We start from the raw sequence: 24704 nt of genomic DNA on the forward strand, positions 1-24704 counted from the left end.
TAGTCTCCAAGTAGCCGAATATAGCCATTTCCAGGCAATGGCAGGTTCAGTAGGACCAAAGGACCCAGTTCATTCCATGTAAACACAGCTTATACCATTATAGAGCCACCACCAGCTCGCACAGTGCCCTTTTGACAACTTGGTCCATGGCTTCGTTTGGTCTCCGCCACACTCGAACCCTACTATCAGTTCTTACCATCTCAACTCGGGACTGGTCTGACCAGGTCACGGTTGTACAGCATCCAACGGATATGGTCGCGAGCCCAAGAGAGGCGCTGCAGGCGATGTCATGCTGTTGGCAAAGGCACTCTCTTATTGTCTGTTGTTGTAGCCTATTAACACCAAATTTCTCTCCTTCTCCTAACGGACACGTTCGTCGTACGTCCCATACTGATTTTTGCGGTTATTTCACACAGTATCTCTTGTCCGTTAGCACTGATAACGCTACGCAAACGCCGCTGCTGCCGGTCGTTAAGTGAAGGCCGTTGACCTCTGCGTCGCCCGTGGTGAAAGGCACTCTCTTGGCACTGTGGATCTCCAACTAATGGATACACTAACGATTTCCGAAATGGAATGTTCTATGTGTCTAGCTCCAGCTAAAACTCCGCCTTCAAAGCCTGTTAATTCCCGCCGAGTGGTGATAACCACATCGGAAGTCCTTCGACATGAATCGCCTGAGTACAAATGACAGCTGCGCCAACACACTACACTTTTATACGTTGTGTAAGCGATACTACCGCCGTACGTATATGTGCATACCGCTGTTCCATGATTTATCACATCAGTGCATAATCGTTTAACCTTTTTTACTTCTGTTAAAGCTTGTAAATAGATTATTACTCTGTAACGAGCCACAAGAGACTTCGGGCGCCTTCTATCAAAATAGTGAGAAACTACCCACGAACAATATCCGAAATTTTGTCGGTTCGTATCGAGTTCGCCCTGAAACGAGAAAAGGAATTTTTGATAGAATAGTTAACTAATTTGCTGAATTTCGAAACTGGACCACACCGCCTAAGTGGCCCCGCTCTGCACGTGACACGAGGGAGGTCCTAAGTGCGACGCCTCCAGATTGCAGCGACAGGCGCCGTCGCTGTCAAATCACGCCCCCCTCCCTCCCCTTCCCTAACGCCGCACCTGCTTGCCCTGATTCGTGCCGTTGCGTAACTTCACATAAACCATAATGGCGATCACCGCCGCGGCACCACATAAAAAGGAAATGTGCTAAAGGTGAACGGCTTCGTTCGCATTCCAGCCGTCGCAGGCGGGACGCCCACGTTGGTACTTCGCTGACACACTGAGAGCCAGTTTTTTTTTTTTCTGCCTCGAATACCGTTAAAACATCCACTACACCTGCTGCTAGCAAGTGAAGCGCTTTTCACAGCGCTACGCTCGTTACAAAATCTGCGAAATTATCCAGAGTAACTAGTGTAACATCACAAACGAATCAGAGTACACGCATCAACAGCAACTCGAAACAGCAACCACGTACTTTAACAAGTTTAATTGCTGAATATTTCTCAGTTTTCCACTTACTTCTGCCGTCTGATTTGCATTAACGGGACTGAGTTTGTAGCAATTCTGAACGGACTATTTACGCAGAACGAAGACAGTGTAACTTCGCTTACGGTTTTTCAACAATAAATACTGCGGGAAAGGTATTGTACATCTACCTATATGCACGTACTTCTCACTTCGTTACCGAGGACTCTTCGGACTACTTGCGGATGAATTTCGGGAAAAAAACTGCGTGTCTTTGAATTCATCCTGACTCTCTTTTTTTAAAAAAATCGTTGCAAGGCGGGATATACTATGGAAGCACTAGTAACTTGGTGCAGTATGCGTTGAAGAGTTGTTATAAAATATATCCTACAGAGTCTAGCAGAAGGAACGCCGTTTTCGCTGGCAATACACCCTGAACGTCTCCGCGACGCCATGGTACTGACTAAATCAATTATCAAGAAATCCGAATTCTAGTGTGGTTCATCCACATTGATGGGCGCTAAGCCGTGTTTCGTCAGTATACTTCTATCGGACAATGTATTCAGTTGTTTTTTGATGTAGACCTATTTAATTCAGATGATTGCGATCTTCATGGATGGAATCTTAAGGGCGTTAACCTCTGTTTTTCGTCAGTGTACTGCTATCGGATAAAGTACTCAATTGTTTTACTGATAGTATTTAATTCAAATGATCGCTTCAGGATTTATACAATTAAATTTTCAGCCGTGTTATAACCAAACCATAACGAATATAAAATCATTACAACACAGCAACATACGAACTGCTATCACAAATATATGCAGCCAAAAGATTGCAAAATAACTGTTATTTATTCTAATTTAGGAAAATGAAAGATCGTGTGAGAGCGGAAGTCAAGGGGAACAGTGGAAGTGTATCTGTGGACGCAACTTACACGGCAACGCGACCACGTGATATTACACTACCATCATTGTGTGGACCGATCCAACTTAAACTACTTTGATCTGTCAACAACAACACAGTAAAATACATAAAATATAGATGAGAATTACTGCCAGTTGAGTTAAATACCAACAGTTAAATAGATGAATGGATTACCCAACATCTGTACATTTAAGAAATCAGAATTCCTTCTTGCCCCAGAAAAACTATCGTGGTAAAGATCCCCGGAAAATCTGACCTCACAAACAGCTAAGCATCGTGCTGATCTCAAAAGAAGGTAGTACTAGCGTCTTCCCCACAAGTCTCTGCGAAATTCGAGGTCGTCTATGTAACAAAAAGCAGTTTTTCGCTTTACGCAATATATCTGATTTACGGAAACAGAAGACAAAATGTGAATGTAGAAGTAGTCTTATGAAAACAAACGCGCTCGATCTGTAAATTAACAGCTACTCGACAAACGCACCGTCATACTGGAAGCTAATTTTGGACTATGGGAATAATTTAAACTGTTTCCAAATGTCTCCTACATTTATAGCGTTGGCTGTGAAGAGATGTTGTATGATATAGTAAACGTGTACATTCCAATTTCTGGATTCATTATAACGATAATTCGAAGCTATTAATAACATAAACTGAAAAGAAAATTTTGTACGTCTAGTGTAGTTCAGAATACATTGAAAGCCTCTATGAGGGTGAAGATTTGTCTGATGTGATAGAAGAAGAGACAGGAGTCGATTTAGAAGAGATAGGGGATCCAGTATTAGAATCGGAATTTAAAAGAGCTTTGGAGGACTTACGGGCAAATAAGGCAGAAGGGATAGATAAAATTCCATCAGAATTTCTAAAATCATTAGGGGAAGTGGCAACAAAACGACTGTTCACGTTGGTGTGTAGAATATATGAGTCTGGTGATATACCATCTGACTTTCGGCAAAGCATCATCCACACAATTCCGAAGACGGCAAGAGCTGACAAGTGCGAGAATTATCGCACAATCAGCTTAACAGCTCATGCATCGAAGCTGCTTACAAGAATAATATACAGAAGAATGGAAAAGAAAATTCAGAATGCGCTAGGTGACGATCAGTTTGGCTTTAGGAAAAGTAAAGGGACGAGAGAGGCAATTCTGACGTTACGGCTAATAATGGAAGCAAGGCTAAAGAAAACTCAAGACACTTTCATAGGATTTGTCGACCTGGAAAAAGCGTTCGACAACATAAAATGGTGCAAGCTGTTCGAGATTCTGAAAAAAGTAGGGGTAAGCTATAGGGAGAGACGGGTCATATACAATATGTGCAACAACCAAGAGCCGGCCGAAGTGGCCGTGCGGTTAAAGGCGCTGCAGTCTGGAACCGCAAGACCGCTACGGTCGCAGGTTCGAATCCTGCTTCGGGCATGGATGTTTGTGATGTCCTTAGGTTAGTTAGGTTTAACTAGTTCTAAGTTCTAGAGGACTAATGACCTCAGCAGTTGAGTCCCATAGTCCTCAGAGCCAATTGAACCAACAACCAAGAGGGAATAATAAGAGTGGACGATCAAGAACGAAGTGCTCGTATTAAGAAGGGTGTAAGACACGGCTGTAGCCTTTCGCCCCAACTATTCAATCTGTACATCGAGGAAGCAATGATGGAAATAAAAGAAAGGTTCAGGAGCAGAATTAAAATACAAGGTGAAAGGATATCAAGGATACGATTCCCTGATGACATTGCTATCCTGAGTGAAACTGAAGAAGAATTAAATGATCTTCTGAACGGAATGAACAGTCTAATGAGTACACAGTATGGTTTGAGAGTACATCGGAGAAAGACGAAGGCAATGAGAAGTAGTAGAAATGAGAACAGCGAGAAACTCAACATCAGGATTGATGGTCACGAAGTCAATGAAGTTAAGGAATTCTGCTACCTAGGCAGTAAAATAACCAATGACGGACGGAGCAAGGAGGACATCAAAAGCAGACTCGCTATGGCAAAAAAGGCATTTCTGGCCACGAGAAGTCTACTAATATCCAATACCGGCCTTAATTTGAGGAAGAAATTTCTGAGGATGGACGTCTGGAGTACAGCATTGTATGGTAGTGAAACATGGACTGTGGGAAAACTGGAACAGAAGAGAATCGAAGCATTTGAGATGTGGTGCTATAGACGAATGTTGAAAATTAGGTGGACTGATAAGGTAAGGAATGAGGAGGTTCTACGCAGAATCGGAGAGGAAAGGAATATGTGGAAAACACTGATAAGGAGAAGGGACAGGATGATAGGACATCTGCTAAGACATGAGGGAATGACTTCCATGGTACTAGAGGGAGCTGTAGAGGGCAAAAACTGTAGAGGAAGGCAGAGATTGGAATACGTCAAGCAAATAGTTGAGGACGTAGGTTGCAAGTGCTACTCTGAGATGAAGAGGTTAGCACAGGAAAGGAATTTGTGGCGGGCCGCATCAAACCAGTCAGTAGACTGACGACAAAAAAAAAAAAAGAAGGATAGTTCAGTAGTTTATTATATACAGGGTGGTCCATTGATAGTGACCAGGCCATATTCCTGTACATTGAACATTTCTCTTGGGACACCCTGTTAATTATTTGAGAATAGCTTACCCCCAACATGTCTGATGATTTTTTCTAAGCGAAAGACTTACTTGTCCAAAAAACGTATCTTCTTCTTCTACTACTTCTTCCTTCTTCTTCTTCTTTGGCTTTGCAGTTCATTGTTAACCTTGAATTCTTCAGTAGTTCTCGGCTAATAATCACGATCCAACGCACGAACGTTCCTACAGCCTATTTTCTACAGTGTCCCATGACGCCATAGACCGGTCTAGTCCTCGGTCGATCACGTCTTCTTTGACCCCCTGAAGTCCCATCTGAGATCTTCTCAGCTAAAACTGAATCGCTCATCCGTGCCACGTGCCCCAACGTAGACAATCTCGCTTATTTCACTGTTCCAGTAATAGTTGGACCTTTATACAGAGTCCAGTCACATCAATGAGACAACGACCTCATCGTGCAATAACCTCACTGGGGGCAGGTGCCAGCACTAACCGTGGTGGCTGCATATAGCGTGTCGGGGGGACGCGGTAAACAATGTATTCGTCGTCGTAATTTGGAAACGGAGCAACTTATCTAACGTCCAAAAGGACACGATACTTGGCCTTTGTGCGAAGGATTAAGTTTGTAAGCCGTTCGCGTGGTTAAAGTATACCGTGCATGGAAAGATGGTGCTATCCAAAACTGATGCCGAGGCCACAGTGGAGCACCACGGACAACTGTAGAGATGTGTAGGAGCCAAGAGACTTCTAACTGTGGAGGAAATGACCATCCAGATGGACGAAGGGGCCACCAACAGTGCCTTCTCAACGACCATTCAGCGAACGTTCACATTTACCTCGGAAACTTGGTCATTAAAATTAAAAATTATTGGATTGCTAGATGCCCAAGCTGTGAAGAAGGAAGATGGAGGTTGAGGTACTGCCATCGGCTGTATACTACACACAGTGTCCACCAACATTAATGCGACCACTGTTAAAAGCCTGAACACCTACCTTTCACAGCGTGGTACGCGGCGCAACATGCGGGAAAAAACAAACTGCATGTAGAGATGGACAAGGTCCCCAAGGACTGATCCATTGTGCCTTCCAGAATGACGAGATCACCCAGAGACGGCCACGAAAACATTGCCCAGATCATAACGCTCGCTCCTCCAGTCTAGACCCTTACGACGCATGTACCAGCGGGACAATGAAATGCAACGTGTAACACAGCTCGCAGTATATGTGCGCCATTCGAAGAGCACGAGGACGCTTTTACCGTACTCCCCTGGCCACCAACTCCGGATCAAAACCCAATTAATCTTAATGACTAAGTTTCCGAGGTAAATGTGAACATTGGTGTTTTAAGCTTTTTATAAATGATTAATTTTGTAACAGCAGTTCAGATGCTCGAGGAAAATAGCTTTTTTTCGCAAAATCCGTTCTAAAAACACATGGAGGAGTATTTTTGACAAGCAATAGATATCCAGTCATATGACGATTGATACAGGTTTAGTTCCCTTGCTTCTGAAACTGTGGTTGATGAATGTAATGTTAAGTGCACTAGTGACCAAAATGGTACTGAAACAGAGGATGACAGACTAAAGGCCGAAATACTAAATGTCTTTTTCCAAAGCTGTTTCACAGAGGAAGACTGCACTGTAGTTCCTTCTCCAGATTGTCGCACAGATGACAAAACGGTAGATATCGAAATAGATGACAGAGGGATAGAAAACAATTAAAATCGCTCAAAAGACGAAAGACCGCTGGACCTGACGGTATACCAGTTCGATTTTACACAGAGTACGCGAAGAAACTTGCGCCCCTTCTTGCAGCGGTGTACCGTAGGTCTCTAGAAGAGCGTAGCGTTCCAAAGGACTGGAAAAGGGCACAGGTCATCCCGGGTTTCAAGAAGGGACGTGCAGAACTATAGAACTATATCTCTAACGTCGATCAGTTGTAGAATTTTGGAACACGTATTATCTTCGAGCATAACGACTTTTCTGGAGACTAGAGATCTACTTTGTAGGAATCAGCATGGGTTTCGAAAAAGTGGATCGTGTGATACCCAGCTCGCGCTGTTTGTCCACGAGACTCAGTGGGCCATAGACACGGGTTCCCAGGTAGATGCCGTGTTTCCTCACTTCCGCAAGGCGTTTGATACAGTTCCCCACAGTCGTTTAATGAACAAAGTAAGAGCATATGGACTATCAGACCAATTGTGTGATTGGATTGAAGAGTTGCTAGGTAACAGAACGCAGAATGTCATTCTCAATGGAGAGCAGTCTTCCCAAGTAAGAGTGATTTCTGGTGTGCCGCAGGGGAGTTGCTATTCACAATATATAAAAATGGCCTTTTGGATAACATCGGAAGTTCGTAGAGGTTTTTTGCGGATGATGCTGCAGTATATCGAGAGGGTGTAACAATGGAAAATTGTACTGAAGTGCAGGAGGATCTGCAGCGAATTGACGCATGGTGCAGGGAATGGCAATTGAATCAGTGTAGACAAGTGTAACGTGCTGCGAATACATAGAAAGAAAGATCCTTTATCATTTAGCTACAATATAGCAGGTCAGCAACTGGAAGCAGTTAATTCCATAAATTATCTGAGAGTAGGCATTAGGAGTGATTTAAAATGGAATGATCTTATAAAGTTGATCGACGGTAAAGCAAATGGCAGACTGAGATTCATTGGAAGAATTCTAAGGAAATGCAATCCGGAAACAAAGGAAGTAGGTTACAAAGTTCACTTGTTCGCCCACTGCTTCAATACTGCTGAGCAGTGTGGGATCCGTACCAGATAAGGTTGATAGAAGAGATAGAGAAGATCTAGCGGAGAGCAGCGCGCTTCGTTACACGATCATTTAGTAATCGCGAAAGCGTTACGAAGATGATAGATAAACTCCAGTGGAAGACTCTGCAGGAGAGACGCTCAGTAGCTCGGTACGGGCTTTTGTTGAAGTTTTGAGAACATACCTTCACCGAGGAGTTAAGCAGTATATTGCTCCCTCCTACGTATATCTCGCGAAGGGGCCATGAGGATAAAATCAGAGAGATTAGAGCCCACACAGAGGCATACCGACAATCTTTCTTTCCACGAACAATACGAGTCTGGAATAGAAGGGAGAACCGATAGAGGTACTCAAAGTACCCTCCGCCAGACACCGTGAGATGGCTTGCGGAGTATGTTCAAAAAAATGTGTGTTACGGGATTTAACTGCTAAGGTCATCAGTCCCTAAGCTCACACACTACTTAATCTAAATTATCCTAAGGACAAACACACACACCCATGCCCGAGGGAGGACTCGAACCTCCGCCGGGACCAGCCGCACAGTCCATGACTGCAGCGCCTTAGACCTGTGGAGTATTGATGTAGATGTAGACTAGTACTGCAGCGAAATTACACGATTCCGGTCCAGAAAGGAGCGAACTGGCTGCACGGAACATAAGCTGCAAGGACGTAGGTCAGAAGAGGTCACTTGAGCGTATTACAGAGCGAAAGAAACGGTAGTGCATTCCGTCCGGCGACGGAGAGGGGTGTGCGTACTTGCACGGAGTGCTGTGGAACTCCTCAAGGAAACAAAGAAAGGTGAAGGTGTGGCCGAACGATCGGATCTAGAAGGCGTAACGAGCTGTAACGTCGCGGGTAACATTTGCGGCGGCCGTGCCACGCCCCGGTGCGCCGCTGACCTACAGAGGGGCTGGCAGGGAGGGCAATTTCGCCCGGGGGCCGTGGGAACGGCTGCCGGTGGCCAAGCGGCCCGCACTTCTTCAGCTGCGCCGCCAGCGCTGACTACCCAGCAACCGGCTGCAGTGGTCGCGTGCCCAAGGCCCCGGGCTCGCCCCGTGCAGTGACGACACACCACCGAGCCCTCGCTGAACACGTTCGCCGCGTACGGCAGCGCCGAAACCTTACACACTGGGTGCTCCACAGCGAGAGGAGGACATCCGCAAATATTACCAATGTCTGCTGGATAAGCTTCTACACTTAACCCTTTCCAGCCCCTTGGGCCCACTTCGACCTATTACAATTTTTAGAAATTTCTGAAAAATCCACGAAATCGAACAGGTTCCACATGTCAATATGGCATGCTAGTGTGTAAACTTCATTAGATGGCAGTACCAAGAGGATGGTACACAGGACATTTCTTCCATTTTGTGCTCAATTGAATGCATGGGGTCGTTAGTGCAGGAGATCTGCTAACGAATTATTTTTAGGGTAAATTTTGTTTATTTTTTAATTTAAAAATATGTAGGTATACTGTACGAAATGCTTTTGAAAAATTGTATTTTTTCAGAGAAGTATTACAAGGTTATAAAGAAATGGGCCCACAGGGACGCAGTGGGAACATTAGTACCTAGTCTTAGATCTGCAAGTGAAGTTATCCAAGGGGGGATGGGTTGGATTCTTTGAGGGAAGAGACCAAACAGCGAGGTCATCGGTCTCATCGGATTAGAGACAGACGGGGAAGGAAGTCGGCCGTACCCTTTCAAAGGAACCATCCTGGCATTTGCCGGGAGCGATTTAGGGATATCACGGAAAACCTAAATCAGGATGGCCGGACGCGGGATTGAACCGTCGTTCTCCCGAATGCGAGTCCAGTATTTATCCAAGGAAACATTACTGTGTGAATAGCGAATCCAAAGGCAAAAAGGTATGCATAGTGAACGCTCGGCTTCTTTATAAGCCTCATCGTTCCCAGCCCAAAGAGAAGCCTATGTCTTTGCTAAAGTTCGGTCTTCAAATGGCCAATGCATTGCTTCGGACTGAGAAACCTGACAAGAGGAGCTGAAGCAGCGAGTGTGCAACCTCCATGCTGTTCATCTTGCACTTGTTGATGATGTTATGCTCGACTATATTGTACAATGGACTGTACAAGACGGTAACAAACAAAGATGCAATCTGTGTAAATCTGTGTAAAATTTGACGCGAAGTGAATATTGCGATTTTCTTCCAATGGGGTCGACTGTTTGTACTGGATATCACAATTTTTTTTCCTATAACTGAACAAGAAAGTATTCAAGTACTTGATTAAAGTTTCCAAAATAATGTTATGAATATTATTGACTGTATTCAGATTCCTGAACTGTATTCTCAGTCTGGATCCCATAGGAAAAAAAAAGCCGTAACACAAAAAGAACTTTAAATTATGCTTACAATGCTTCTAGAAGTACTTACAAGTCAAAAATAGAGTTTTTACCTTTTTCTAATGCGACATAAAATGTGGGCTCGGAAAGGGTTAAAAGGAGTTTTTCAAGGAAACGGGCATTCTCCACGAAAGGTTCATAGGATAAAACCTAAAGTAGGCTTTCCTGACTGTGATCTAAAATTGATCGGATCCTCAGCAATCATCAAGTCAAAGTGAGTTTTCACCCTCCATCGAAGACAGCAAGACTTTTAGGTACCTCCAAAAGACGATGCTCTGCAAGTATGTGATATATAAGAAACCCTGAAATTGCGGCCTTTCGTACATCGGGCAGACGACACGTATAGTTAGTGAAACATGCAGCGTACACAGAACATACATCCGGTTCTTACAGCCCCATAAATCGGCTGAGCTGGAGCAGGGCATCGTTACGGGGCACTCTACGCTGTGTAAAATCGGAATTCTGTCGTTGACTTCATATTTTTGGGACTAGGTAGTAACGAAAGTAGCGAAAATTCGTTTTACGAAGAACGGAAACACAGCTGTTTCAACTTGGACACAGCATGTAATTGCGCCCTTTCTTTAATAAATTCGCAAAGACGTTGGTACAGCGCATCACCTAATGATACATCGATATAGCAGTATGGATCGATCTTATAACAACATATTCAGTATGTGCTATCGTCCAAAGATCGTTATGCCACACCACACGCATCGATACCACAGACGATGTCTCGCTTCAAATGGGAGGCGCTCCTGAACACACAGCTCTCTCTGAGCACTGCAGCGCCATCACACTGAGATCGATATGGAGCCGACCGTCGACTCGTTCTGTCCCAGTTCGTGACATCTGATGAAACAGTCAGCGTCATCTGGTAAGGATACCAATGGTATTCCTGTCTCAAATGGAACTGTACGCCGGCCGGGGTGGCCGAGCGGTTCTAGGCGCTACAGTCTGGAACCGCGCGACCACTACGGTCGCAGGTTCGAATCCTGCCTCAGGCATGGATGTGTGTGATGTCCTTAGGTTAGTTAGGTTTAACTAGTTCTAAGTTCTAGGGGACTGATGACCTCAGAAGTTAAGTCCCATAGTGCTCAGAGTCATTTGAATCATTTTGAACTGTACTTTTGTAAATGTTGGACTTATTATCTAAAAGTAGTTGTAAATATTCCACACTCTCCTGTGGCAGTGGACTGTATAAAGGTAATCATCGATTTCATCATTCTTGAAAGGAAGTGAACTAATGTTTGACATGTTGTAGTTCCCATGAGCCATACCGCAGAGCAATCAAAGGAACCCACAGTTATGAGCAGACGATTGTAGTTTCTTCACGTCAAAAAAAAAATGGGTTCAAATGGCTCTGAGCACTATGGGACTTAACAGCTATGGTCATCAGTCCCCTAGAACTTAGAACTACTTAAACCTAACTAACCTAAGGACAGCACACAACACCCAGCCATCACGAGGCAGAGAAAATACCTGACCCCGCCGGGAATCGAACCCGGGATCTTCACGTCATAGCACAACACATGCGTAGGTCTTTGACGCCGAACATCAACACTGGTGTTTGTCCCTGCAAGCGCACTGGGGCGGTCCGCGTGATTTCAAGGGGTGGACCGAGCGAGGTGGCTCAGTGGTTAGCACACTGGACTCGCATTCGGGAGGACGACGGTTCAATCCCGCGTCCGGCCATCCTGATTTAAGTTTTCCGTGATTTCCCTAAATCGCTGCAGACAAATGCCGGGATGGTTTCTTTGAAAGTCCATGACCGACTTCCTTCCCAGTCCTTCCCTAACACAATGAGACCGATGACCTCGCTGTTTGGTCTCTTCCCCCAAAACAACCCAACCCAACCCTCAAAGGGTGGAGCGGCTGCTGTAGTTTCAGTTTGTCAGCTCCCTCGGAACCAGGCCAAGAGGTACAAGCCGGAATATCATAAGAAGAAAGAGGGGTTCTGCTGCTGCACGCACTAAATCTAATGGATTAGTCACTGCTGCGCGAAAACATGAAGAGACACGTTATAAACACCATCACTACGGTTTTCTTGGCGTGTATGATCAATGGTGAGCTTTCGCATGTACTGCCGAGTTGTTGATCCTATTTAGCTGCAAGACACTCGCATTTCAACGACCCAGTCGTCTTCTTCAGGTGCTGCGAGCTTGATTGTTTACGTGCACTCGCTACCTAGATTCCAACCAACCTGTGATGTACTGTTGGTGTCGCGCCTGCTACTTACACGTAAGTTCGAGTCCCGGCGTCCGCTACGCATTATGATCCTCATTCGTTTTTCGGAGCCTGCAGTCATTTCGTAAAATGCGCAGTCTCTTGGCGTTTTTACAGCTCGTAAGATGGCCGGCACACTTTTAATGAGTTGAGTGTCGGATCCCAAGTCCTGCTCAAGTTGAAACCACTGTCCAGATTTCTTAGATGTTCCAACATATTAATTCGATAGACTCGTTACTTAAGTTCTCCGAGACTTGGCGTTTTCAGCGCGATATTGGCCTCATCGTATTTCATTTCATGATTACGTTCGAGGCTATGATGGTTGTTTTAGGCGGATGTGTCGCTGATGGTCATCACACCTGTCCTGGACTGCTCTAATAGTATGCCCACAAAAGCAGACTTTTAGAACAGTCGAGGAGAGGTGCGAGAACAGTTAGCAACATATACGCCTAAAACAATCAAGCAAATCAGCTGTCGCCGATCAGTGCCTCGAGCACAATCGTGAATGAAATAGGAGACCAGAAATGTGGTACATACGCCAAATGTCTAGGACAGAGTAACTGAGCTGTATATATCAGGACCGTGAATACCTGAAGACGCTCGTGTGTGGTGAACAAAACTAGCAGTAAATCAAGCAATATGCGATGTGTGGCGGTTTATCTGTGCATAACGCCCTGAAAAAGCTCCTACTCGAATGCTAAATTTTCACGCACCTTTGTAAACGTCAGTAACACAATTGATTTCGCAGGGTTTATGCAGAAAGTGCAGTACATCTGTTAAAATAATATTCACTGGACATGTGGACATCATACAGTTCTATCAATGGTCGACATTTAGCAACTAGCACTTCTTTGAAACGGGAACTTCCAGATGTACAATGATATGGCTGATATTTCGACAGAACATACGGTCTTGGTAGCGGAGAAGATGACTTTCTGATGAATACATACGTTCAGATTTTGTCTTAGTTCTGCTCCAGTATATTTCCTCCCCTTTATCATAAAATTTACATCTCTAGGTGAGGTTACTCCGTGGTTAGCATCCTAAGACCATCATGACTTTAAAGCGCTGTGGTATTCAAGTGATCCTTCGGCTTACATTGCTTTGACGAAACGGAAGAAGCCGATCAAAGAGAGCTAACCTTGGGTATTCCTTACTTTGCAACTGGCGGCTGTCCATTACGGGATGAAACGACAGAACCTGATCCAGTGTGGAAGGCCTCTCCCAAAGGCAGAAAAACAGGCATTGACTCACTCGTACTGGCGTGTACCATCTTTACACTAGTCACTAAAGCCTTCTATCAAAGTTCTTGTATGATAAATTAGTTTTATCATGACCTGAACGAGATTGTATAGAAGCCTTTAATTATCTGTTCGGACAGAAGTTGCACCACTTCTAGACAGTTTTTCACTATTAACGATGGAAAAGGAACGAAGTATGCGTAGAGGTTAACAATGATGTCAATAGAGACACTCGAATTGTGGGAGGACGGGGGGTAGGAAATAAGACGTACTCTTTCAAAGAACAATCACAGTTTTTACTTTAAGCCATTTAGGAAAATCCCGGAAGAACTATAGATAGATGGCCGGATGGGGATTTAAGCGGCTCCCATCTCGAATTCGAATCCAGTGTCTTAACGCTGAGTCATCTCGCTCTGTCCTCCTTGTGATGACGACTTCACTTTGACGAATGGAATGTTGGCAAATGACGCTTCTAGAAATAACACATACTAGGATGTATAAAAAACCGTCTATGTCAAACACAATTGGTTATTCATTCATACGTTGTAATGAGTGCTATCCATAGTGGATGTCAAATTGATTCCATATTTTTAGATTCCAGAAGGCTTCTGACGCCGTTCTTCACAAACAGTTTTTAATCAAATTGCATGTCTACTGTACATCGTCTCAGTTGGGCGACCGAATTCGTGATTTATGTCACAAAGGTCACTGTTCCTAGTAACTGGCAAGAAGCCGTCGACTGAAACTCAAGTGACATCTGGTGTTCCCCTACTCAGCTGTCCCCAATGTATACAGACGACTTAGGGGACCATCTGAGGAGACCTCTTAGATCGTTTTCAGATGATGCTGTCGCATATTGTCTAGTGAAGTAAGCAAAACGATTTGCAAAATGGTTTATACAATATATCTCTACGGCGTAAAAAATAGCAGTTGATTCTGAACAATTAAAAATGTGGGGTCATCCTTATGACTAATAAAAAAGTATTAAATTTCAAATACACTATAAACTGCACAAATTTAAAGGCTGCCGATTCAAGTAAAAACTTAAGAGATTATAATTACGAGCAAATTAAACTGGGGAGGTGAACCAAAGACTTTATTTTATTGGCAGAACACTTAAAAGATGCAACAAATCTACTAAAGGGAGTGCCTATACTACACTTGCCTATCCTTTAAAGAGTGCTGCTGTGCTGTATGGGTTCCTTACCAGATAGCAATGACGCAGTACGTCCAAAAATTTGAAAGGTGGGCAGCTCGTATTGTATTATCGTGAAACTGGGGAGAGGGTGTCACGGATGCGATACGAAAGTTGGGGTCGCAGTCACCAAAGCAAATGCGTTTTTCGTTTTCTGGAGATCTTCTCACGAAATTTAAATCACCAATTTTCTCCTCAGAATGCAAAATTATTTTGTTGGTTCCCCCAACATGAGAATAAATAACCATCGCGAAAAATAAGAGAAATCAGACGTCGCACGAAAAGGTTTAGGTGCTAATTTTTCCCAAGTGCTATTCGAGAGCGGAACGGTCAAGAAACACTGTAGTCTAACAAAAAATGGTTCTATGAAGCCTCTGCCAAGCACTTAAGTGTGAATTGAAAAATAGTGGTGCTGATGAACAACTTGAGAGGATGGATATTTCAGTGCAATGCCTCGTTCTGAGATGCCAACAGCTACTCGGATCACTTCCGAACAACGAACCCAAGTCTATCGAGTCACTCTTCACACAGCTTACAAACCATGCCCGATAATATCTCGTAGTCACGCTGATTCAGTTTTCTATGCTGTAACATCTCCAGTGTAAAGTAAGATATTCCCAACACAATTGTTGATAGAATCACCTTTTCCTTCATTTAAGACAACTATCTACGAACAGTTGATATTACGGGACTACTTTTTCTTGCAGTCTTCTGGGTATCATTAGAAACGTTAGCACACTTTCGATAAACAGTTTGAAGTAATTCATTTTTTCCAGGAAAGGGAACCAGTAGCGGATTAACATTTATACGGGAAGAACCCGAACTGCAGCGATAAAATTTGGGATATTGTTAAGGAATATTTTCTGAGTATTTCGATACCAATGGTATCCGTTGGCTCGTTACAGAGTGAGTGTAGTTCGTTTGCTTTTTTTATTCCCATTTATTTTTGTATTTATTACACGGGAAATATTTGCAGGCCACTGCAAATTTCGACGATATTCGCTGTGTCTTGTTTGGATACAAGTTTGTTTCATTCACTCATTCACTAACATCGACCATGTATTTAGGGGTTGTAGAGAGGAGTGACACGAACAGGACGAATAAAAAATATCAGTACTGGGGAGGGCGAATGGAAGGGTTCTAGGAAAGAGCAGTACATCTGCAACAGAGACCGAACAGAGGCTAGCGAGACCAGTTACAGAAGACTCCTCTAGCGTTTGGAGTCCTTACCAGAGACGCGCTGCTAGGTTCGTAATTGGGAAGTATAGCCGGTACTGAGATGCTTGAGGAAAATGAATGAGAACCTCTAGATGGTGCAAATGGCTTTGAGCACTATGGGACTTAACATCTGAGGTCATCAGTCCCATAGCCTTAGAACTACTTGAACCTAGCTAACCTAAGGACATCACACACATCCATGCCCGAGGCAGGATTCGAACCTGCGACTGCATCATCAGAGCTGTTCTGGACTGAAGCGCCTAGAACCACTCGGCCACAGAGGCCGGCTGAGAACCTCTAGAAGGAAGGCGACTTGGTTCTCCCTTCCCTATTCCTATTGGATACACTTGGCCACTGTTCGAGGAAGACTCTGAGAAAATTCTGTTGTCACCCTTGCACATCCCGTATAGGAATCATGAAAAGTAATTGATTGCATATGCACTTTACCGTCTTTGGCGTTAGCCTTCTTCACATCTCTTACAGCAAATACGTAGAAAAAGATCTACAATTTATTATTACATTACAACAAGTATAATGAACTGTAATTCATATTTATATAGCTCCTATGAGTAATACAGGTAAGATGTACAAACATAATATTTTTTCCTGCTGCTAAATGCAAAGTTCATCTTGTCGTAAGTTGTTTTTTGTACGGCGTGTACATGTCGTTATTTAAATGTGCTGCCGATGGGTGGTAATGGCATGTTTATATAAAAATAAGTAGGTAAAATAAATGGCATCATCCATATCTAACAAACGGAATAATGTACTTCTAAAATATGCAGTTGTTTAAAAATATACATGAATTTACATAAAAAACTGACCTGAATATTTATTTAGATGTTACAACTCAACAAATTTTTTACTTTTATTTTTGTTATGTTCTCATTTGTAAAACCTGAACGAGTATTCAGGACAATTTTAATATAAATTTATGTGCTTTTCAAAAAACTGCGTATTTTAGAAAGTATATTATTCAGTATACCAGACATTCTGAAGCAAGTAACCTGTTTTACTTATGTATGATTATGTAATAATGCCAATGTCACTCACCCACAGTACTTTTAAATTGTGACGTTTATACGCTGCAGAGAAAAACTTACAAGATACATTTTGTATTTAGCAGTGGGAAAAATTGCTGTTTGTACATCGTATCTATGTTAATCGTATCGGTTATACAAATATGAATTGCACCTATTTAAGTTTACTGTAAATGAAATTCTTAAGTCCAGATTTTTTTTCACATTTTCAGTAGTAAGAGTGAAGATGGCTAACGCCGAAAACGGTAATCATAATAAGCTGCTTATGCGATCAACAGCTTAAAATAATCGCAATAGAAGTGCCTCGTGATCGCAGGCTCTCAACGTGACATTAAGTCTGTCTTTTATTTATATCTCGCTCAAAACTCATAAGGAATAGGGCAGAAAATGGCTAGTATTAGTCCAAAGTACCCTCCGCAATGCACTGTACAGTAGCTCGCGGAGTATATTCATAGAAGTAGATATTACTCTCAACGAATTTTTTTTCCCTCACTTAATTTCTATCTTCCATATAAGCCCTTCTTCGTGGACATCTTATACGGTCTAGGGATTCCCTTGACAAAGTCACGTCCTGATGTAGCGTAGTATGGTTCGCACTTCTCTTTTTCTTTGTGACAACTGGTGTATCGTTCGTTTCACAACTTTGAGCACTATTAGTAACTCATCAGTAGCTTTAACATCCCCAACCCCACCTCTCCCCCCTGCGGCATCCAACCCTTCCCATCCTCTCCAGTTTGAACATTTTTTCCGACTCTGTCTTCAAACGAACCAACACCACATCCGTTGCATATTTTCCATCTATTAGCCACTTCTTCAGTGGTTCTCCTAAACCACTTTAGGCGAACCCCTATATGGTTCCTGCAATACAGCCAGTTTCGTCCTCTTCCCAATACGTCTCCAACTTGCGTGTTATTCCGTCTGTGATAACTTAGCATATATCGTTCTTCCCTACCGGATAAATTTAGAAAACCTTATTGGAGAAGATTGTGCTACCATTATGCTGCCACGTCTATCTCGCGCAGGGATCATAAGGTAAGAGAGATTACGGCACGTACGGAGATATGTAGACAGTCATTTTTCCCTCGCTGTTTACACGGATGGAACAGAAAACAAAATCCGCTAATATTGGTTCGATGCACCCTTCATCACGCGGTTCACTGTATCTTGTGAAGTCAGTTTCCCTTTTTTTTCTCCATTAATTTATAGCTACCCTGTAAGCTACCAAACTGATAAATTCATCTCCTGATGAAAGAAAAAGGTCGGCCGGTGTGGCCGAGTGGTTCTAGGCGCATCAGTCTGGAACCGCGTGACCACTACGGTCGCAGTTTCGAATCCTGCCTCGGGCGTGGATGTGTGTGATGTCCTTAGGTTACTTAGGTTTAAGTAGTTCTAAGTTCTAGGGGACTAATGACCTCAGCAGTTGAGTCCCATAGTGCTCAGAGCCATTTGAACCATTTTTGAAAGAAAAAGTCATTTTTCTTTTTGACAACAAGTTTTTGGCTGGTTTTGCAGCATTCGGGTGCTCTCCGCGCCTCCCCCCCACCCCCCCACTCCCACCCTCCCAGTTTGGTCCTTTCTTCCCATCTGGTGTTGAAGTAAGTCAGTGCTATGCATTTTCTATTAGCAACTTCGTAAGTTTTTGGCGAATGCTGGAATGGTTTCTCCAATACGGCCACGCTCGATTTCATCCCCATCATCTCCAACTTACGTGTCGCACTGTCTCTTTGGTACAAATGGCTCTGAGCACTATGGGACTTAACATCTGAGGTCCTCAGTCCCCTAGACTTAGAACTACTCAAACCAACTAACGTAAGGACATCACACACATCCATGCCCGAGGCAGGATTCCAACCTGCGACCGTAGCAGCAGCGCGGTTCTAGACTCAAGCGCCTAGAACTGCTCGGCCACAGCGGCCAGCGCACTGTCTCTAATGACCTCTTATCTATCATCCTTCCGCACAATGATCTCACAGGTATTTTTTTTTTTTCATTAATGTGTTACACGTATGTTGCCTTACCTGCTACTTTTGCTACTCCTCTTCGTTCCCCCGCCTTTGAGGGTTCGGTATAAGGACATCATCTTGGCCGAGTACGACGTGGTGGCACACAATCACTTCCCAACACTCACAAATGAGAACTGTAGAGAGTCGACACACAAGGAAAACAGCTGACAACTACTAGTATCGGCACACGTAGAGTATAGCACCAGAACCGAAGACGCGGAGCGGGTAAAGTTATCGTACACAGCCAACAACTGCCAGAGCCGCGACAAACGGGAGACGATCAGTAGTGCAGACGAGATGGCAGGTGACCGGTCCGTGTGGTCATGGCACGGTGGAGAGCGGACGCGCTGGTGCTCGCTGGGAAGTCGGCGCGGTACTACTGGCCGGAGGTGGGCGCGTGCACGCCGCTGCCGCTGCGCGCACAGGCGACTTTCGCTGCAGGCCGCCCGCAGCTGCCGGCTAAGGGCTGAGCTGTCTCGGCAGGTACCGCTAGCCGTTCGCGGTTACGTCCGACCGCCGCCAACGCGTGTCATCCGCGGAGCCGCGGAATGTCGCGGCACTGCCAAGATGAATCACAAACGCGAATGGAATCTCTCCCACACCTGGTGACACCCAAGTCGGTGGTGTCGGAATTTACCTGCCGTCGGGATTTGGGTCAGGGATACAGTGATGCTCTAGAGGAGGAACGCGTCAGAAGAAAAGCCCGTAGAGTTTTGCGAACTGCGATGTTGTGTACACGCTCGCGGTGTACACACGCTGATGACTACACAGTTGACGACAGTGACTGTTACAACTTTCTGCGAAATCCGCCACTGCTTATGTGCTCTGCTACATTACTGTAGGTATAGCCGAAGGATCTTCAGTAAGAAAATGTATGTCCTCATTTTACTAAGGTTTGAAGCTCCTCTTTTCTTTCTTCCGTGAAGATGACACATTGGTGTCGAAACATGTCTGGGTAAATGTAAAACTAAACTAAATGTGTTCGCATAAGGCTGATTTCCAAAAACACCCAGTTTTTAAAATTGGTGTCCTACGTAACACGGGCGCCCTAATACTAATCAGGAAAGTACTTGGGCTCGAACAAACAGATCTGTATGAACGTTTGGTTGCAGGACCATTATGTACCTCTGAATGTGCTGGTGGGTGTCGTTTTTCTGCAAAACTCTGCAGTCATGCTCTAGATATCACTGTAGATGTAATTGTAGACGCCATACGCAATGTAGCAATCTTAACTATAAATGTAAATGCGGAATGTCAATAAAATGCTCCGAGCAATACGAATGACTGCAAAACGCACAGTGAAGAAATGCCAAGTTGATCGCATGGCGCATTTGCACGTTCTATAATATCAGTGTTGGACGCCACGTGAGTGACAATTTTGAAGTTGTTTACTGGTTCACCAATATCGTAGCCAGCGTTCTGCCACGCGTAACGAAGCGTTGGTCTGTATACTCCCGCACGTAACTGATTGTAAATGACAGAATGCATATTCATGATAAAGAATCTGTCGTGCAATTTCGGCTGCACATTACTGGAAAGTAGTTTAATGAAGTCTCTTATTCTCCTGGCATATATTTTATATTGCCTAAAGAAATACACATCCAGAGGTTGTGCATATTTTGTAGTTTTAGGCGGAATGATTTTTAAATCTACATGTTTTCCGCCTGATGCTTCCAGTAGTACTCGTTCATCCTTATGTCCAGACCAAGAGTCACAAAGTACTAATGACTTTCTCGACAAATGTGGATTCAAAACTGACAGAAAAATCGTCTTCAGATGTTGTTTCGTCATCTTCCCACTCACACTTGCATCGACGACGACATTTGGAGGGCACCGCGTTTCTATTTCCCTTGACACGCGGGGTCTAAACTTTCCACTGGATTCTTGGAAGCAAATATAGAGTTTGTTTGCCAATCTTCCGTCCATTGATATAGCAACATCGATCGTGTAACTATATCTACATCTACATCTACATTTATAATCCGTAACCCAGCCAACGGTGTGTGGCGGGGGGAACTTAACGTGCCACTGTCATTACCTCCCTTTTCTGTTCCAGTCGCGTATGGTTCGCGGAAGGACGACTGCCGGAAAGCCTCCGTGCGCGCTCGAATCTCTCTAATTTTACATTCGTGATCTCCTCGGGAGGTATAAGTAGGGGGAAGCAATATATTCGATACCTCATCCAAAAACGCACCCTCTCGAAACCTGGACAGCAAGCTACACCGCGATGCAGAGCGCCTCTCTTGCAGAGTCTGCCACTTGAGTTTGCTAAACATTTCCGTAACGCCATCACGCTTACCAAATAACCCTGTGACGAAACGAGCCCCTCTTCTTTGGATCCGTCAACCCGATCTGGTACGGATCCCACACTGATGAGCAATACTCAAGTATAGGTCGAACGATATAATCATACAATAAAGGATCCTTCTTTCTATGTATTCGTAATACATTACATTTGTCTATGTTAAGGGTCAGTTGCCACTCCCTGCGCCAAGTGCCTATCCGCTGCACATCTTCCTGCATTTCGCTGCAATTTTTTAATGGTGCAACTTCTCTGTATACTACAGCATCATCCGCGAAAAGCCGCATGGAACTTCCGACACTATCTACTATGTGTTGCACAGTTAACTGATTGCAACATCGCGACAGTGTTTCTCCCCTTTTATGGATAGTGTTCTGTCGCAAGAAAGTTCATAGTTGAACTGACTCTGATCACAGTTCCATACAGAACTAATATCCATGTTTCTCTCGTGATATGCTCATTGACGTCAGCAACAAACGTTTGAGCTCTTTCAATCAGCTCTTCTTCGTCATCCTTATCTTTTCGTGCTTGGAGCATAGTGATACGGCATGATGTTATCCTAAACTCTGTAAGTAGGCTGTTTATGTTTTCTCTATGTAGGGTAGGCTGTTTATGTTTTCTCTATGTAAGTAGGCTGTTTATGTTTTCTCTATGTAAGTAGGCTGTTTAGGTTTTTTTATTGGTAACGCCACCTCTGTATGAAAATCACTGGCTGTGCTGTGTGCAGTCTGTGGCTGCTTTGCATTGTTGAAATACTCGCCATTGTAGTGTTAGGCAGCTGGCTGTGAACAGCGCGTAGCGTTGCTCAGTTGGAGGTGAGCCGCCAGCAGTGGTGGATGTGGGGAGAGAGATGGCGGAGGTTTGTAATTTGTCATGAACTGCTATATTTATACCTGATGATATCAAGGTAAATACATTGTTTGTTCTCTACTAATATCTTTCATTTGCTAACTATCCCTATCAGTAGTTAGTGCCTTCCATAGTTTGAATCTTTTATTTAGCTGGCAGTAGTGGCGCTCGCTGTATTGCAGTAGCTTGAGCAGCGAAGATTTTTGTGAGGTAAGTGATTTGTGAAAGGTATAGTTTAATGTTAGTCAGGGCCATTCTTTTGTAGGGAATTTTGAAAGTCAGATTGCGTTGCGCTAACAAAATATTGTGTGTCAGTTTAAGCACAGTCCTGTATAATTGTTGAAAGGGGACGTTTCAACTCCTTTTTCAAATTAGTAATAAATCCTAGTGAAGCTGTAAAGTTTGTACACCCGAGTTTTCTGGCTACGACCAATGCCCAATGTTGTAAATGCCAATAATGAACGGCGGAACCGCATTCTCGCGCTTCATCGAATTTTGCCATTACACGCTCGTTGATGGTCTTGAACAGCAGTGTACGATTTCCTTTGAAAACTGTATTCCCTTCTCTTTTCTTTGCCACGTAATCCAGTATGTTTTTTAAACTGCTTTTAGACTTCAGTTTAGGGTATCTTTTCAGAAGCTTGTCGTATGTGTCGAAACCTCTTACGTAATAATCATCGTACATGTTCTGCAGTGTGTTGTCCTCAAACGCCGTGATGATACTTGCTTTAACCTTCTTCTTGGGAGACGGTTGGTATTCACTGTCACTGCTTCCATCGCCTCTTCCCGCACTTGCCGTAGCACTACCGTTTGCAATGAGTTGTTCGTCATTATCATCCCTATCATCATCATTATATGTCAGTGTTACAACAGTATCTGTTTATAACTTATGCTCATATTTCTGCACTATAATAGATACCAGAAAACATGCGAATGATTCGTCTTCTACACCAATACCATCTTCACGAAGAAGGGTTCTTTGTAACTTCATCTCAACCAATCGTAAAACATTAGCACGATTGATTACCAATCGCCGAGCCATCTGACGCTTCAATACACAAATAATGTCACAAAACGCAACTTCAGAGGCACACTGCACCGTCCCTGCTGGTCCCAACTGGCGTACCGGCAGGTCAGTGTGCAATGCGGCGTGGCATACGCAGAGGCCTCTACCGGACGACTGCAGAGTTTTGCAAAGGGGGGGTACCACTAGCGCAATAAGATACCTTTACATTATTTCTCACTCGATTTTGGTGTATTTGTGTTTGTTCGAGCCCAAGTACTTTCCTGGCAAGTGCTTTCAGGAGTTCAGTCGAGTAGTTATGTCCACTTTTCTGCACGATATTTCGACGACTGCCTCTATCGTCCTCTTCAGGTGCTCCGAACTGCGTTTTTCAATCTCGCTGTCTGAATTCCAACCAAACTGTGAAGTACTGTGCCCACATCCCGACATCTTTAGTCATCATCATCTTCACTTCAGGCAGTAGGCTTTTTTTCGTTTTCCCTGTTACAGTACCGATCACTTCCTTGACTTCTTCTCCCAACTGGTTAAAATCGTCTTACCTGGAAACGTGATCTTTCTCCACTCATTCTTTCGAGATGTTTATTCCAGTTTCTCGTATTTCCTTATATGCTGCTGATTATGTTAAATGTATTTAGTTCTTCTCTAAATTCCGAATTTCGAAATCTGTCAGATGTTAGAAACCTCATCTCTGTGGCCTGTATGCAATCGTGGCGTTTACTTATACCCCCACGTTTCACTTTCGTAAAAAAGAATTGGAGCTATCATTGTCTTACAAAATTCAGCCTTGGTTTTTCCTGTTTTCTTGGGCGCTTCAGTACGGAACCGCGCTGCTGCTACCGTCGCAGGTTCGAATCCTGCCTCGGGCATGGATGTGTGTGATGTCCATAGGTTAGTTAGGTTCAAGTAGTTCCTAGTTTCACTGCTCGACTGCTGCATTTCTCTCTTGTTTGTGAATCTGATGATTCTCCTCTGTTGCTTCTTTACGTCGAGAGATATCAATGCGTGCCCCAGGAAGTGTATTGAAACCGTTGCTCTTCATGTAGTATGTCGGTGGTCCAGCAGACAATATTAATAGTAACCTCAGAATTTTGCATGACGATGCAGTTGTATATAAGGTGTCTCATCATTAACAGCAAAAAGGGACACGGAGGAAAGCACATTATAACAGTGCTTATAAACACTGGTTTGCAAACAAACCTTTTGAGAGATAACTGCGAATGTATGCTTACAAAGCTCCACTGACTTCAGTATCAAATATTGTCGCAATTAGAACAAATGTATTCGAAATGTAAATCTTTCGACGACATCTCCAAGTAGTTGCGCTGAAATTTCAACCATGGCCTGTGGCCTGGCTTAACAAGAAACACAATAAAATTTCAGCACTTGTTACAATTTACTGTACACCGGTACCTGTTGATGACTTTGGCGTGACCCCCATGACCGCCACGCTTTTATGTTTCTGTAATTACTTCGTGGCACCTGAAGATGAAGGTTTAAGAAATTACTGACAGCTGGA

At 43.8% G+C, this 24704-nt stretch overlaps 1 protein-coding gene across 2 annotated transcripts in view; it reads right to left on the minus strand.

The window, feature by feature from the left end:
• LOC124777167 overlaps window positions 1–19369 on the minus strand; it is a 614765-nt gene extending 595396 nt beyond the window's left edge. Inside the window, exon 1 of one of the 2 annotated variants that reach the window (XM_047252476.1) lies at window positions 19029–19369. In XM_047252476.1, the coding sequence (XP_047108432.1) occupies window positions 19029–19090 (62 nt within the window). In that variant the 5' untranslated portion in view covers window positions 19091–19369. The remainder of the gene's footprint in view (window positions 1–19028) is intronic. The other variant, XM_047252474.1, reaches the window with a different exon arrangement.
• Window positions 19370–24704: the final 5335 nt, after the last annotated feature.

The sequence above is a fragment of the Schistocerca piceifrons genome, chromosome 2, assembly GCF_021461385.2.
Source record: "Schistocerca piceifrons isolate TAMUIC-IGC-003096 chromosome 2, iqSchPice1.1, whole genome shotgun sequence".
NCBI classification, from domain to species: Eukaryota; Metazoa; Arthropoda; class Insecta; order Orthoptera; family Acrididae; genus Schistocerca; species Schistocerca piceifrons.